This window comes from Euwallacea similis, chromosome 4 (genome assembly GCF_039881205.1).
Source record: "Euwallacea similis isolate ESF13 chromosome 4, ESF131.1, whole genome shotgun sequence".
In the NCBI taxonomy this organism is placed as follows: domain Eukaryota; kingdom Metazoa; phylum Arthropoda; class Insecta; order Coleoptera; family Curculionidae; genus Euwallacea; species Euwallacea similis.
In genome coordinates this window covers 7,446,852-7,461,891 of record NC_089612.1, presented here as the reverse complement: position 1 = coordinate 7,461,891, position 15,040 = coordinate 7,446,852, and the positions used below count along the sequence as shown (strand labels likewise).

General features: G+C 32.3%; 1 protein-coding gene across 2 annotated transcripts in view; it reads left to right on the top strand.

The window, feature by feature from the left end:
• The window catches only part of Elk (Eag-like K[+] channel), a 115,875-nt gene that overhangs the window by 6,592 nt on the left and 94,243 nt on the right, over positions 1 to 15,040 (top strand). For both annotated transcript variants that reach the window (XM_066388902.1, XM_066388901.1), the window contains exon 2: positions 10,978 to 11,081. In XM_066388902.1, coding sequence (XP_066244999.1) covers positions 11,006 to 11,081 — 76 coding nt within the window. In that variant the 5' untranslated portion in view covers positions 10,978 to 11,005. The remainder of the gene's footprint in view (positions 1 to 10,977; positions 11,082 to 15,040) is intronic.

Genomic DNA, 15,040 nt, shown 5'->3' with positions numbered 1-15,040 from the left:
AACTCATAACGTCGCATTGTGTGAAGTATTTATAGAATTTTGGTCATTCACAAAGTAGTCACAGAAAGTGGTTCATTTATCTGAGAAATCCTGTATATTGGAGATAAAGCTAATTTGATAATTTGCGATACGTAGTTTGTCGAAGTTTAAGTAGGTTAATTTAAATAATTAAATATCGAAGTGATAAATTGGTTATTTTCTTCAAATTTTAGATAAGACTTCGACGTGATAAAATTATCTATTTTTAATGCCCCTTAGTTTCTTCACAATAGTCGAGCATTGTTATATTGCGCCTCAGGTTACCTCCCAAAGAAACCATCCAATTCTCTTTTTACTATAGTGCATGCCTCATGATCGATACAGCTGAAGCAATCTAAATCACCTCTCTTTATCTCTATATCTACGTGTCCCCACATTTTCATTTCGACACATTTCTGTCCACCACTGATAAAACGAGAAAGTTCCAACCTCAGTTTAAGATAGATTAAAAAAGTTTTGAAGTTGCCATACATTGTTTCAAGACCGTGCAGCAGTATGTAGGTTCAAACTTTAACTTTAAAGGGATTTACGAAGCTCTTTTCAAATTGAGAAGCAGGGGAAATATAGATTTTAGAATTTAATTAAAGATGTTATGTAGATATGCAAAATGAAGTGAAATTAAAAACTTACAACAGCGACATTGCAATGTCGTAAACAAGAGCGGGCAGTATTGATTGTCTCATTCGGATGAAATCACTTTTAACTTTCAAAGCTGAACACCATTTGTCAACTACTTCCTTGTAAAATTCTTGTCCAACTTTCTCTTTGTTGCTTCCACTCTCTGTGAGTCTTGGCACATACCAATTAAATCGAATACTTAAAGCCAACCGGGGCTGATAATTAAAATGCTCAAGTTTTCAGTTGGGGACATTTCTTTGTCTTTCCAGAAGCAGAAAATCGCCAATGGTCCAAAAAAGTGAGTTATATTGGTAACTACACCGAAGGGAAGCTCAAACAAACATGGAAACACAATCCAATCAATAACTAATATTAGAGTTGGACAAGTTTGGCTGCCCTTGATCTCGTATTTGAAATGCGAGATTTCCCGTTTTGTGGCTTTTTATCATGAAACATGTGTTGTAAACATAAATTTTACTGCATTTATCAACGTGTACTTATTATTATTATTATCAGTATGGAATTTTCGGTCGCGGTAATTGAATACATCACGATAATCGGGTATTATTAAAATGACAAGATAATAGTGACGTCTTAATTTATTATTTATTGCTTTTATTGAAATCGATTACATGGGGAATGGTTGCGAGGGAAGCTCATAAATTTACACGAAAAATTTCCACATTGGGTGATTTAGTTTTCTGAAAATTGCCAAAATACCTAGGGATGGAAATTCTTCAAGTAATGATATTATATTAACATTAGTTTCTCTAACTTCCAAGATTTTATGTTGTATATTTATAAAAAAAACTTCACTATGTATTATATTTTTCCTTAAAATTTCTCCCTGACAGAGTCCTTATGCCAGGTGATAAGATATTAAACACTTTGACCACCAGCCCGGACCGTCATGGCCTCTCCCAATACACCAAGAAGTGGGGAGGATCCGATCTCTCCCGCACCACATGTTATAAGCATAAACTTCCTGATAAGTTCTAAAATCTTCAGCATTCTCCCTTATAAATAAAAAAAGCAAACTCTTAAAAACTTTTTGAAACTCGCCAATTTAACAGCATTTCAAGTTAAACAAGTTAAAATTATATCGATTATATAGGGATGAAAAATGGGTCAATAGGCTAACATTTTAGGTGTAATAAATTGGCATTCCTTAATAATTCTTCTTTTCAAGTCGGTTAACTCTGCCAGTTTTACCGCATATACATACATTATGTCTCAGTGACCCTATAAAAAACGATCTAGGGCCGTCAAGTCTGGTGATCTAGGGGGCCATTCTATTTTCCTTAAATCCCCTATTTAGCCGTTAAGAAAAATCTCATAAAAGTAGGCTCATGTCCTAAATGAAACGGGGTACCATCCGCTTGAAACCTCCGTTGAAGCAATTATTGGTACAATTTGATTTTTTAAAGAAGTGATACAGACCTACAACCAATTTTACCACTAGAATCTTAGTATTATCAGGCACATTTCCATATATCTAATTTATTTCATGCCACCTCAACCCACTACATTTTCATGTTGGAATGCTTTTATATACTTTAAAACCTCACAAAACCCTGAAAACAGAAATGACTTGGAGTTTAATCAGGAGGTAAGTAATAAATCAGTAGACCAGCTTTGCCCTATGTTGATTGAATTGTTTTGGCACTAATTTCTTTAAATTCAAATGTGATCATTATTTTAGTATTCGACTAGAATTAAAATACCTTAATTTGCAATTTTATTAGAATGGAAAATACGCTTATTTGGGTATTTGTGTTTCGTACGTTGAAGGAATGAAAGAATTTGAATAATCGAGTTAGTTTTTGAATTGACCGAAGTCATGTTTTTAACAGAATTAGATTCCTCATCTAATTAGTTTGGCTTACTTTGGGCAATATTTACATACTTAACTTTCCTAGCCTGACTTGTAAATAAGCTTTTCAATAAAATTAGATGGAATATGTCTAAATAATAGCATTGATAAATGAGTTTCCTAAAATTTCAGCACAAACAAGTTATTCTGGATGCCGCGAATCTTGATAAATATTAGTTTTCTTTATTAAAATTTTCAAATTTCAAGTTATTCAATTTACTCGAATAATATATGCGTAGGGTTATAGCGCACATCAAGACGATTAATTTGAATTATTTTGTAAGGCAATTGCTTCACGTGTTCCCGAGATATTCACGTTTCGCATTTGAAAACTAGCAAAATGTAGATGCCTCCCACTCCCGTAGAAATATTCAGGAAAATTATAACACAACATAATAATGTTATTCTTCTTTATGTTCTATGTTAAGTAATGAAAACGTTAGCAATAGTGCGTACTTAGTTTAAAACAGACTGTATATGAGGCCCCATACTTCGTACAGCTAAAGAACAGACACAGAGCAGAAATAATGATGATGGCTATAAACTATTCTAACTCAACCGAACATCAAATACTTAAACAATCATACGCCAGTTTAATTCTATCAATAGATGGCATTTAAAAGGTTTTTTTTTGCCAAACCAACGCAATGTTGATGTTTCCCAAACTAGAAAGAAACCAGGATTTTGCAGTGCAAAAACTCAACGTAAATAAATGATATCAGGCGCGAATTTGCTCGGGCTAAAAAGTAAACAACCATAGTTCATTATGAACAATGCAGTCGTTTAGAGGAACAGCAGCAGCGCGTTTAAACGCGTAGGGTTTACAGCTCAAGTTTACAGGAACGAATGAACTGACCTGTTTACGTTATTTAAAAATATACCAGAATTGTATATTACTATTGAGCTTACTTTTCAAATTTTAATTTACAGGGATGCCTCTCTAAAGGAATATTATTTATATAGCGATAATAATTTATAGGTATGTTCAAGGTTAGATAAATGTTTCGAGAGTTGGTATGTATATGAGAATTTCTTTGGGAATTGGGACGACGATAAAATATAGTAGTATTATTTATCATAAAAATAGCAACACCTAGAATGAATGCATCAAATTCAACCAATACTGGTATACGTATTTAGTTGTAGTAGTAGTAGAGTTGATTAGATTTTACTTTTAACATCGTGCTTTACGTGCAGGAAGTATTAGAACCAATAGCTATACTATACATTCAACATATTGGGAACGTGCTTTTCCAGTAAGACAATGCACGACGACATATTGTTCGTATAACTATGGCTCCTTTATAACGTTGCAATGTCAATCTGCTTTCTTGGCCTCCATGCTCTCCTGATCTTTCCCCTATAGAACACGTATGGGACATGACAGGAAGAAGAGTTACTACACTAGAGAACCTATGACGTACTATAGCAGAGTTACGAAACGCAATTTAAGTTGCCTGGGATATACTACCTCAAGAGAAAATCGACCATTTGCTTAGAAGCATGCCCGAATGAGTTTTTGAGGGTAAAAATTCACAAAGTGGTTATATTCATTAGTCGAATTTTAATAATTTTCTAGACTTCAGTTCACTGGCAAGATACATAATTTATTATGTATAGTGTTCTCAATATATTTACAGTATTTTATTAAAATATGCGCATTATTTTTTATGTGTTGCAATTTTTATGATAAGTATTATATAAGTTTTTCATTACGGAACCTTTGTGAATCCGTGATCTACTTCTAAGCGTTGTTGATCCTTCTTTTAAAAACTTTATTCAGTCCAAAATGGCTTATTGAATAAAGGAGAAAAGAATGATAGAATGCGTGCCGGTGATGGCCTTCTGCCTATGACGGCCCGTTGTTTAAATTTTGTAAATTACTGCGCTATGCAATTCTGTCCTCTGAATGTTAAAATAGAGGTATGTTTTAGCATGAATGCGAAATATTAATGTATAATCACATTTCAGTTATAAGCAGTGAAGGAAAAGAATTTTGGATAACTGTTAATATAAAGTACTGCTTCTATAAAATTTTATTTTACTGATTTCATTCATTTACTAGAGGTTTTGAATTCTTTCTTAAATAAGAGGGCAGTGTTACTTTCCAATTTCCGGATTCCAATTGGAGATATCATAAGATATCTTTCAATTGGAGATATTACAAGATATTTTCCAATCGTATATATCACAAAATATCTTCAACTGCAAAGAAAAGGAAATTATAAAAAATCACTGAATTTTTTCCAATACCCCTGCTATGGTCTTCAAACATTGTTGTGGTTCTATATAGGCTTGAAATTCATACATATGGAATATAATGAAATGAGAAAGAAAAATTATTTAAAAAGAGTTTGAAAACACTAAACGAGGAGTTAAAAGATAGAAGGCGGCCGACAAACTAAATATAAAGGAAATTGGTGTTTAATCATATTTCTGAATAAGATACTTCTGAATTTTTTGAAACTGATTCAGATGAAGAAGTAAAATGCTTATTTTGCATCAAATTATTTTCATACACAAAAGAAATTTTTAAAAAATGTTTATTTAAATTTTCTCAAATAGGTCATCATTGGCTCTTAAATTCTCATGACAAACCGCTTGACAATTTTTTTCAAGCCCATGAAAAAATAGACTAATGACGGGTCGAAAAGGTCGAGACAGACACCGGTTCGAGCTTTCTGTAGCTCTTTCATATTTTTAGCTGATGGACTGATTGCTATGGCCCTGTGATGTAAATAAGAGAAACAAAGTAAAACACCGGGCCCTAGCAGCGACAAAAGCAGTCGCTGTAAGGTTGGAACTTTGCGATGACTTTTTGCTCTGGTATAGGGACATATTTGAATAAATTTGTCTTATACGTTTCAAGCTTATTATTCATTTATTTTATTTAAAAAAAAAACAAAAATAAACATAAAAAACATCAATTATTCTATACGTATTGAGATTGAAGGCATCTTACACAAATAAAAAAATAGGGAGAATTTTAGAAAATGCAAGTATGGTGACACAAAAAATAAATACAATTCCACGGACAAAGTAAATTTGCCCTTAAAAAAGATATTAATTTGATAGAAAACAAGTTATAATCAAAAATTAATATAAATTATTTTAATCACATGTGGGATTATATTTAACACAACTACAAAAACTATTCATTAAAATAGATTTTACAATTTACTTCACAAAAAGCTTAATAACGTGTTTCCCTTTTGAAACTGTTGTGTGCACCAGATTTAAAGCACTTTGAACTGCCATGCTCGATTAGATATTACAATCAGTGGTTATTGTTTCAAATTCTTCTTTATCAAAAATTTCATAAATTCCTGTTTGGCTTAAGTTCGCCATTCATTTTATGGATTTTTTGTTTATATTATATTTCTATATATTTTTGCATGAAATTATTCGGCATATTTTTATTTCATATTGTATATTTATTATAGTACATGATATTTAGATTATTATTAATTTCATATTTCTATATTCATTTTATTGGTGGACATTTTGAACTAATCAAAATCTTATAATTTAGAGACATTTAACGTTTTATTTTTCTGCTTGATTTAGGTTTAATAAATGTTTAATTCCTTGAACAAAATGGTGTCAAACCTCAATACCTCAAATCAAACTTTCTAATGAAGATGGTTGAGCCTATTGAACCCAACCTCTTAGTTAGTGACGAAACTTCGCTCAGGCATCCGGCAATTCGAAAGGCGTTTATTGATTTAAGCAAATTTGCTCATCACTTACTGTTTACAGTCAATAATCTCACTCGTAAAATGTAAATTTCCAGGTTGCTAAGACCTTGAGTTAAAACTGGAACATTTCATATTGCATTTAACTTTAACAATTAAGCGTCGTGGCCTATTTTCATTGTCAAAGAGCGAATTCCTACGTACCGGTCCATTGACCCAGAAATCTACGTTAAATTAAAAGAGCCAGAGTTAGAAACATACATATGTATGTGGGTTATAAAGAGGAAAATTTTAATTGCTTCTAGGTAAAAGCTTAGGATGAAGCACTGTTTAATATATTTTGTAGAGTTGAAGCAGAACATTTTATGAGTGTTTCAAAAAAAAATTTTTACTGGTGTTTTGATGCAATCATGCAACTTTAATATAGCCCGAAGTCTCTGGGTTTAATTGCCTGCAGTTATAATTTCATGCATCTGATATAGACAATAGATAATGGCAAATGGAAGTCTGGAACCTCAATCGAGCTTCGGGCTTTGAATAAGTTTACACGCCAAAGCTTTTTGGTAAATTAGACCATAGATTTCACGTTGCAGGAATCTGGATGAAGTAATATATACTTATACATATATGAGACTGATTTTTTCTGCTTTTAGGCAACAAATCACTTAAAACATCTGTTATACTATAATCGACAAAAATAAAGCTAACAGTATGCATGTGTACTAAGAGTAATTTTCTCTTTGCTAATAGCAGCCGAACTATTATCGTAACTGCAATATTATCAGGATGCTATTCTGGGAACGATATACCAATTTCAGCTGCGAATATTGCTGATAGTAACAATTATTCATGCTGGGGAAGGAAATGATTGAATAAGCATTTCAAACACACTAAGAAGGGATCCCCGGACTGATGTCATTATTTTCTCCTGGAAAGTGTTAAACCTGCTTGGAAAATTATGTCCAGGTAATAAACTAACCACTATTCCAGTAAGGAATAGCTACGTCAAACGCAGTGCAGATGCATATTTTAGCTATAAATTAAATGTTCCAAGAATAAGCCGTTAGCTGCCACAGTTATGGTTTTTTGGTCGAAATGTTCAGATTTAGCGGCACGACTGTTCTACACATTTATATCATAGTTCATCTGAACACTGGAGAAATTAGTTATCGCTATAGGCCACACAAAAAAAGCAGTAAAAAGGTCTAATCGCCTGATAAACCCTCCAGTGGTCCAAAATATTGGAAAATGTTAAAATATCTTATTAATCGTAAATTTCAATGTGCTTCAAAGAAAGTTACGCCTTTATCACGGCAAAATGTAGCAAAACGTGTGACAGAGGAGGAACGAATATGGAGCATGGATAATTTTATTGACACGATAATAGAGCCTCCTCATTATCGAAGTCAGCAATGATAGTAGCATGAGATGATATTTCTCAATTTAATTCCAGTGAGTCTGATCAAATTTAACAGATTAGTAAATAAAGTAAGTTAGTTGGTAAAGTAATGTGATTTTGACCATTCAGCAACATTCTGAACCACTGTAATCGCAATGCATTTTTATGCCTGACTCATTTTTTGTGCGACCTACCGAGATGACTAATTTCTTCAATATTTAGATGAGCTATATTGCTTTAACTTTGGGTGTTAGGGAGTACCAGGCGCGGAACCTCCATAATTTGTTCGAACCCACATATGTTCGGTGCGTATTGCCTTAATTTTTTCTCTGGAATCTCGTCAATTTTATTTTGTCATCTGAAATTGCTCGAAAATTTATTGGAAATTATGATGGTTATTTATCATTATCAATCATTCGGTCGTTCGTTAAATCAGCAAGTAGAGCTGCTTGTTTTGATAGTTTTACAAAGGAACACGGCCCGCTCCGAGTTATGAATACACGATTTCTTTTTCAAATCCGAGACAGACATACCGGAAATTCAATAAAGAACACAAGTAACATCCCAGTTTTCCATATTTTTGTTCTTTCCAGTAATTTTGTAGGTGATAGAAGTGAGATTATATATGAAACACTCGAGACGCTTTCGTCTTTAGTTTCGAGTGTTTCGCCGCTTTCTTCCACACTTCTGGCTTTTATTATGCGAAATTTCTCGTCAAAGGCGGCATCAACAACCAAGCATGCAAGAAAAAACTTCCAATACTTGACATTCTATCCATCTATCGAGTTTTTTTCTCTTCCGGACCGCATTTTTGTGAAACAAAGGCACAGAAAATTTAAAAATAAAATCAAAATGTCACTGATATTTGATGGCAGGCAATTTACGGAAACAAAAAGTGCAAAGTACTTCTAAAAACGGAAAAAAATCCCTGGAATGAAAAATGTTAAATTTAGTTAAATTACACATAAGCTCCCGAGCGTAAAATTAGGATCACCTCGTAATTTGCATTTAATTTAATAATTTATAGTTTATTTAATTTTTTTCACCTGTAACATAATTTACTAACTTTATGCGATGATTTTGTCGTGATTGCTCAAATGAAAAGAAATGTTTGTTTTTGCTGCAAAATGTATTAAAAACAATGAAATTAAGGATCATGAATTTATCCCGAATATAAGTTTTCGAGGCTTCACTACCGAGTACTCTCTCTAGCAGCTATAGCAGTTTTTGGACGACGAGGCATGTTTCGAATCAGGTTTTGAATCACATTCTGTGGAGGATTATCCCATTCCTGCACTAGCACTGAATTTCTAGCACATGTCTCTGTAAGATCCTGTACGCATTCACAGCCCTATCTTGGATGAAGACAAATTTGGTACGAGTTTAAAAAAAATTTCTCGCTATGCCATAACTGAACCTCCATCAGATGGAATCCGTTTAGCAATACACGCTTAGACATATCTATCGCCTTCTTGTCGTCACACTCTCACATCTCTGCCTGAGTCCCTAAGACAAAATCGAGATTCATTGCAAAATTATACGTGACTCCAATCCTCTACTGTTCAAACCGAGTGTTCTTGTTCAAAATTCAACCTCGCAATCCAGTTTTCATGAGAAAGCGGATGCCCTGTAGCGCTAGTTCGAGAAGATAATCCAGCAGCATGAAGTCGCCTCCTAACGGTCCACTCGCCTTCTTTTTACATTTCTTGCTTCTTGAAAAAGTTCGAAGGAAAACTGCCATAGCAATTCGATTCCATAAAGCAATAGAAATGAAAAAGCGGTCATCCCTAGTTGTTGTAGCTCTTCGAGTGAACAACTCAGTCTCTTCGTATCGCTGAAGCACAAGAGAAAGGATAAAATGACAATAATAAAGAAATCAGACATAAAATTTGCAAGATACAGATCAAGACACAGGACAAAAAAATGCTGATAACGCATTTCAGAAATTTTGGTATGATACCGCTTTTTTTGTTAAATGCTCATCGAAATATGTGATTATTCTTTAAGATCGTTTTAGATTTCGAGGAGAAGTTATCCTAAGCTAGAAAAGTGCTCCCCCGAGTTTGTTTGTATAAACTTTGAGGAGTTTTTTAAGAGATCCTGATTTTATGTTTGGGGGTGTATTTTGAGTATTTCTCTTCGACTCAAAGTTAAGGAAAATTAGGGTGTTTTAGAAAAAATATGACAGACAAATAAGCGATAAAGTTTCAAGCATTTTCATAGAACCAGACGCACTATGGTATCCATGACGGGAAAATCAGAATGTCGCCTTAACGAAAAATTTCCGAGATTTTCTCAACTTCCATTGTTTATTAGTTTATGCAAGCATGTGTCCTTTTTGTTGCCGTCATGCCAAATGGTCGAAACGCTTTATATGAAGGATTTTTTCTCACCAAAATCGAAGCATGCAAGCGCAAAAATTGTGCAAAATTTCGAAATTTTGCAAAACTTCTTTGTTGCTCCAAAAACTTCGATTAATTCAAAAGTTTTTAATTAGTAGTATTTAGTAATAAGTTTATTAACAAAAAAGAATATTTGAACCATACCATCGGCTCTCCATTTCTTCCTACGTAAAATATAAATCATACTGCTTCACACAAGAATACATTATAATGTATTCTTATCCTGCAGAGCACTTTCTACATTTTTACATTTTCTATTAAATCTATTTAGTATTCATCCTCTTTAAAATTCCGTTTAATAAATTTCCACCCTTAAACCCTTCTAGTAAAACTACATGCAAACCGATTGTCTAACATTAACTTGATTAACGTTTTCCCCGACTTTTCCATGCCGTGAACAGGAAATTGAAATCTCAGGTTTTATTAACTCTTTATGATGTTTAAAGAAATCTGTTTATTGAATTTTTGTTAACTTAAATAAATATTTTATCGTGCGGTGATGAATAACCTCCAATTGAAATCTCTGAAAATATACAGTTATTTAATCATTTAATGCCAAGGAAGTCGAGGACCAGGTCTGCATATAAAATTATGTATTTTATAATCCTTGAAAAAATTTATTGTTGCCAATCAATTATAGAATTGATCTGGGAGTGTTGAATAATATAAAAGTTTGAATTTACTTTATTCTTAGCCCGACGACTTGACTACTGTGGTGGTGCTATAAGGTCATAAATGTTTTCAAAGTGTCGTTAGTGGAGATTTAATGAAGTATTTATCTTACTTAAAAGTTACACAAAACCCTGAAAACTTAATCTTAGATTTATAAACTTGTGAATTGTTTACGTATGAGTAATGATGAAAGACTTTCGGTTGAAAGGCGATAGAAGAAGAAATATTAATTTTGCCTCTGTTAGTTCAACCTTGCAATAACAAAGTTTCGATTTTCAGGACCATACTGCAAAAATTCCCAGGCCCGATGCCTGCTCGGAGGGGGCTTTTAGCCCCCCAAAACACGTTTCTGGACACTATCGCTACAAGATTTGATGGAACACGTAAGTCTTTCATTCTATAATGCAAATTTAAGATTTTATTGTAACTCCTTTATAATGAGATTTGCACCTTGACTTGAAAATCTTTGAGGTCTTTTTTTATCAGCTAGAGCGAAATAAAAGTCGTGATCATCAGTGCTTCGCCTGAAGCCAAGCCTGTTAACCACTTTTCTAAAATAAAAAAAAGGAAATTATTTTCTAAAGGATTTTAACAGTCTGGAGATTTTGATAAAATAATTTAGGAACTTATGCAGTTCGAAAATACCTTAGAATCCTGCTTTGGGTAAATAGTTCGCCGTTTTGGGGCGTTAAACGCTAAGAACTCTAATTCGAATTAGCGCAACCTTACATATATTGTAAATACCTTAATTAGAACGTTTCGGATTTATTCTGGCGGATTAATCCCGAAATCCTCCGCAGAACGCGGTTCATCATTTCGGAATCCAAATTAGATTGGTTAATGTTATTCCTCTTTCTCTCCATAACATTCCTATTCGTTCGTTGCGATTGATCCAGTTGAAGAAGAAGAGATACAAAAAGGTACTTACTAATCAAAATTTAATATACTCGAAGCCCGTGTAGTAAAAGATAAATCTTGAAAGCTCCTTTTGCGGAATTTGAGAGGTTGGAACTGTGACCGACGACCCCCCTTATTTTATTACCGTCTCCAATCTGTCGAATACCTCCAACGCAGCCTTCAGTTCGTTAAAGCTTAGAGCTTCCTTTTAGAGGCCTTATGATATGAAGAGTAAGTTAATAAAAGCAAGTGAAAGTCGCTTAAGCCAAAGACTTTTTCCTCAAATGCATTGGGGATTTCACCAATACATATTTAAAGTTCAAACGCTTTTACATAATATACCAGTTTCAACAATTGAATGTTTCGGATTTATCTCTATATCGCCTCTTGACGTGTTTAGCCGCATCAACAGTATCGTAAACTTAAAGGAACTTGTCAGTTAATATAACAAACGCCGCTTTTCGCAATGCTATAAATAGAGCCTATAAATAGGTTCTATCTGCTCCTATCAATGTATTCGTTTCAAAAGCTGTAATAATTCTCAATGAATCCTCATAAAAATTAGAGGTCATGGAACTAGAGAGGTATTTTATATTATGATTACGATGAAAGTGACTGATTAACGTGGGGTTTTAAGCTCTTGATTGGATACCTGAAGTCCATGGAATGGCTAGTAAAAATGTTTCGTTTGAATAGTTAAATTATTACGAAAAAAATGAAAAAAAAAATTAAACTTTTATAGTCAGTATATTAAAAGAACTCAGAATAAAACTGAAACACCCTATAGAATAATCACTTGTACAATACGTTTCTGAAAGTTTGCAGACATTCTTAATATTGTATGGCTCTACATTGCCCCCCGCCACGTTAACTTTTTAACAAGTAACTATTTTTCAAACATTCAAAAACGGCATTGCACGACATATGACGACACCTCAAAATAAAGGTCTTTCAAAGCAACTTTCAATACTGTATTACGATTAAAAACCTATCGATTCGTTTTTGAGAAAAACAACTATCAATTTGGTAAAAAATGCAATTCAAACTCAGTTAAATAGTATGTAAACAATGAAAAAACTTGTTTGTTCATAGGAAATTGGTATATTTTCGTTTTTGTGCTCACAAGCAGTCCGTGGTTAAAAAAAAAACCATAAATAAACAAAAATAAACACAAACTATCTGTGAACACAAAATGGAAAACAAACTAATTTCGTATCAAGAAATGAATTTTTTCATTTTTTACGTACTATTTAACTGAGTTTATATTGCATATCTTGCCAAATTTATAGCTGTTTTTCTCAAAAACTGTTCAATAGATTTTAAATCGCTTTATACTATGAAATGCAGTTTTGAAGGATGTTTAATTTGAGGTGTCATTTGAGTCATGCTTCAATTTAAAAACATCGGTTATTTTACGCTACCGGCAATGCACGCAACATTTCAAAAAACAAACAAGTATCAAAAGATAGTTTTTTTAAATTTAATGCTGCTTTTGAATTTTAAAAAAATGTTAAAAAGTAAAAATGGGGGGGGGGGGGGTATTTAAAATCTCACGTTATATAGTTAAATACAGTGCTCCTTCAGTTAATGTTGTGGCTTTTTTAATCTCCTTCACAACGCAACCGTCATTTTTTCAATTCTAAATGATTAAATAAATCAAATTTCTAGTTTTCCAGATAATTTTATAAATTTGAAATTTCATGAAACACATAAGTGGATTTTGTTTTATTAATTCTCAAGCTCATCAACTTTATAATATTAAGACTTTCCCATACGATAGAGCTCCATACGAAAATTATCAATAATCTTTTGGAAAGGTTTGCATGAATACAAATTAAACTAAAAAAAGAGCACAATAGCACGCAGTGTTCGAGTGTGAAGATAGCTGAACGATTTTTAAAAAACGTTAACTAACTTTTTTGAGAAATTTCCAGTAAGATTTCTGAACTTTTTCACGAGTTTCTGCAACCCTCAAAAGGATGGAAGTTTTTAAAAAGTTCGGAAATAAACTGACAAGTGTTACGATTCTCCAGGAACATTAACTTGTTACAGGAAACTATTTTTTAAACTTTCCGGTAATCTAAAGGATCAGTATTTATTATTATTATTATTATTATTATTATTATTTATTTCATTTTTTTTCAAAACTCCCCCATGTAATTTAAGAATTTTTTCACAGTTTTAGAGGAACCTAGCTAGCATTTTTTTTGTAACAAATACCTAATTGCTTTCACGATTTTCCAAGAACACACATAACCGGTTTTTATCAAAACTTTCTAGTAAGATATCTAAACTTTTTCATCATTTTCCAGGGACAACAAAAACATCAAATTTTTAGAAACTTTTCTTCAAGTTCATTCGCGATTTTCCAGGAGCAGAAATTGAACTTTTTTAAAGCTTTCCATGATATCCCGATTATTTCATAATTTTCCATCAACCTGAATTGCCTTAACTTTTTATTACCTTATTTAAGCAACATTAGATATGAAGTTCAATAAATAAACAAACAAAACTTTGAAAAGGGTGATTCAAATTCGATGCGTATCATTGGGATCTCGGAAAATGTAAGATGCGAGGTGCGTTAAATTGGGACAAATTTGTACAATTTAATGCCTAAGAAAATGCCACTTTACAACGGGAAAAATTCCAAATACTTCCGGAGATATAAAAAAAAAACGAAATTTTGCTATATCATTTTTATTTTTTCCGGAATTTATTTGAAGAGATATTAAAAAAAAAATGTCACTTCATTATTACCACTTTATTTGACACCCCTTAACTATGAATTTGCGTTTATTTACCAACGGAAATTTTTAAATTATTACCATTCCATTTTAAATAACTTAATTAGATCCGTAATTTAAATCATTTTTAATACCGCTTTTAAAGTTTTTTACTCTTGGAAATAGTGCTCTGAAGATAATTGGGCATTTCTATTAAAAGCACAATAAATTTTTATTATATCATGCTCTTCAAGTGATGAGAACATTTTATGTTACTTTAAGTATAATTAATATCAACTTTACAATTTACTGAGTGGATTTGATAAAACGATAATTTAACAATTAAAACAAAATTTGACGATCATTTACTTATTTAAAAAAAAGTAGAACGAACTCAATTTATAGCCATCTGCTTGTCTAGATATGAGTTTTTTAAAATACTCATAAGTTCTATCCATTTATTATATTTTATAAAATATTATTCGTGTTATTTATTTCATATATTTAACTTAATTGAAAACATCTATTACACGAGCAGAAGCAACTGCAACGAAGGAAAACTTATGCTAAAAGCGATACATGAGAGAATGATAAATATATGTACTTTTTACGAGAATATTTTTTCAAATATACTAGTTTTTTTGGTGGTTGTAATACGTCATTGTTCTTAAAAGGGCAAAAGGTAATAAAAAACACGATAAAAATCTAAGTTGATGATGGTG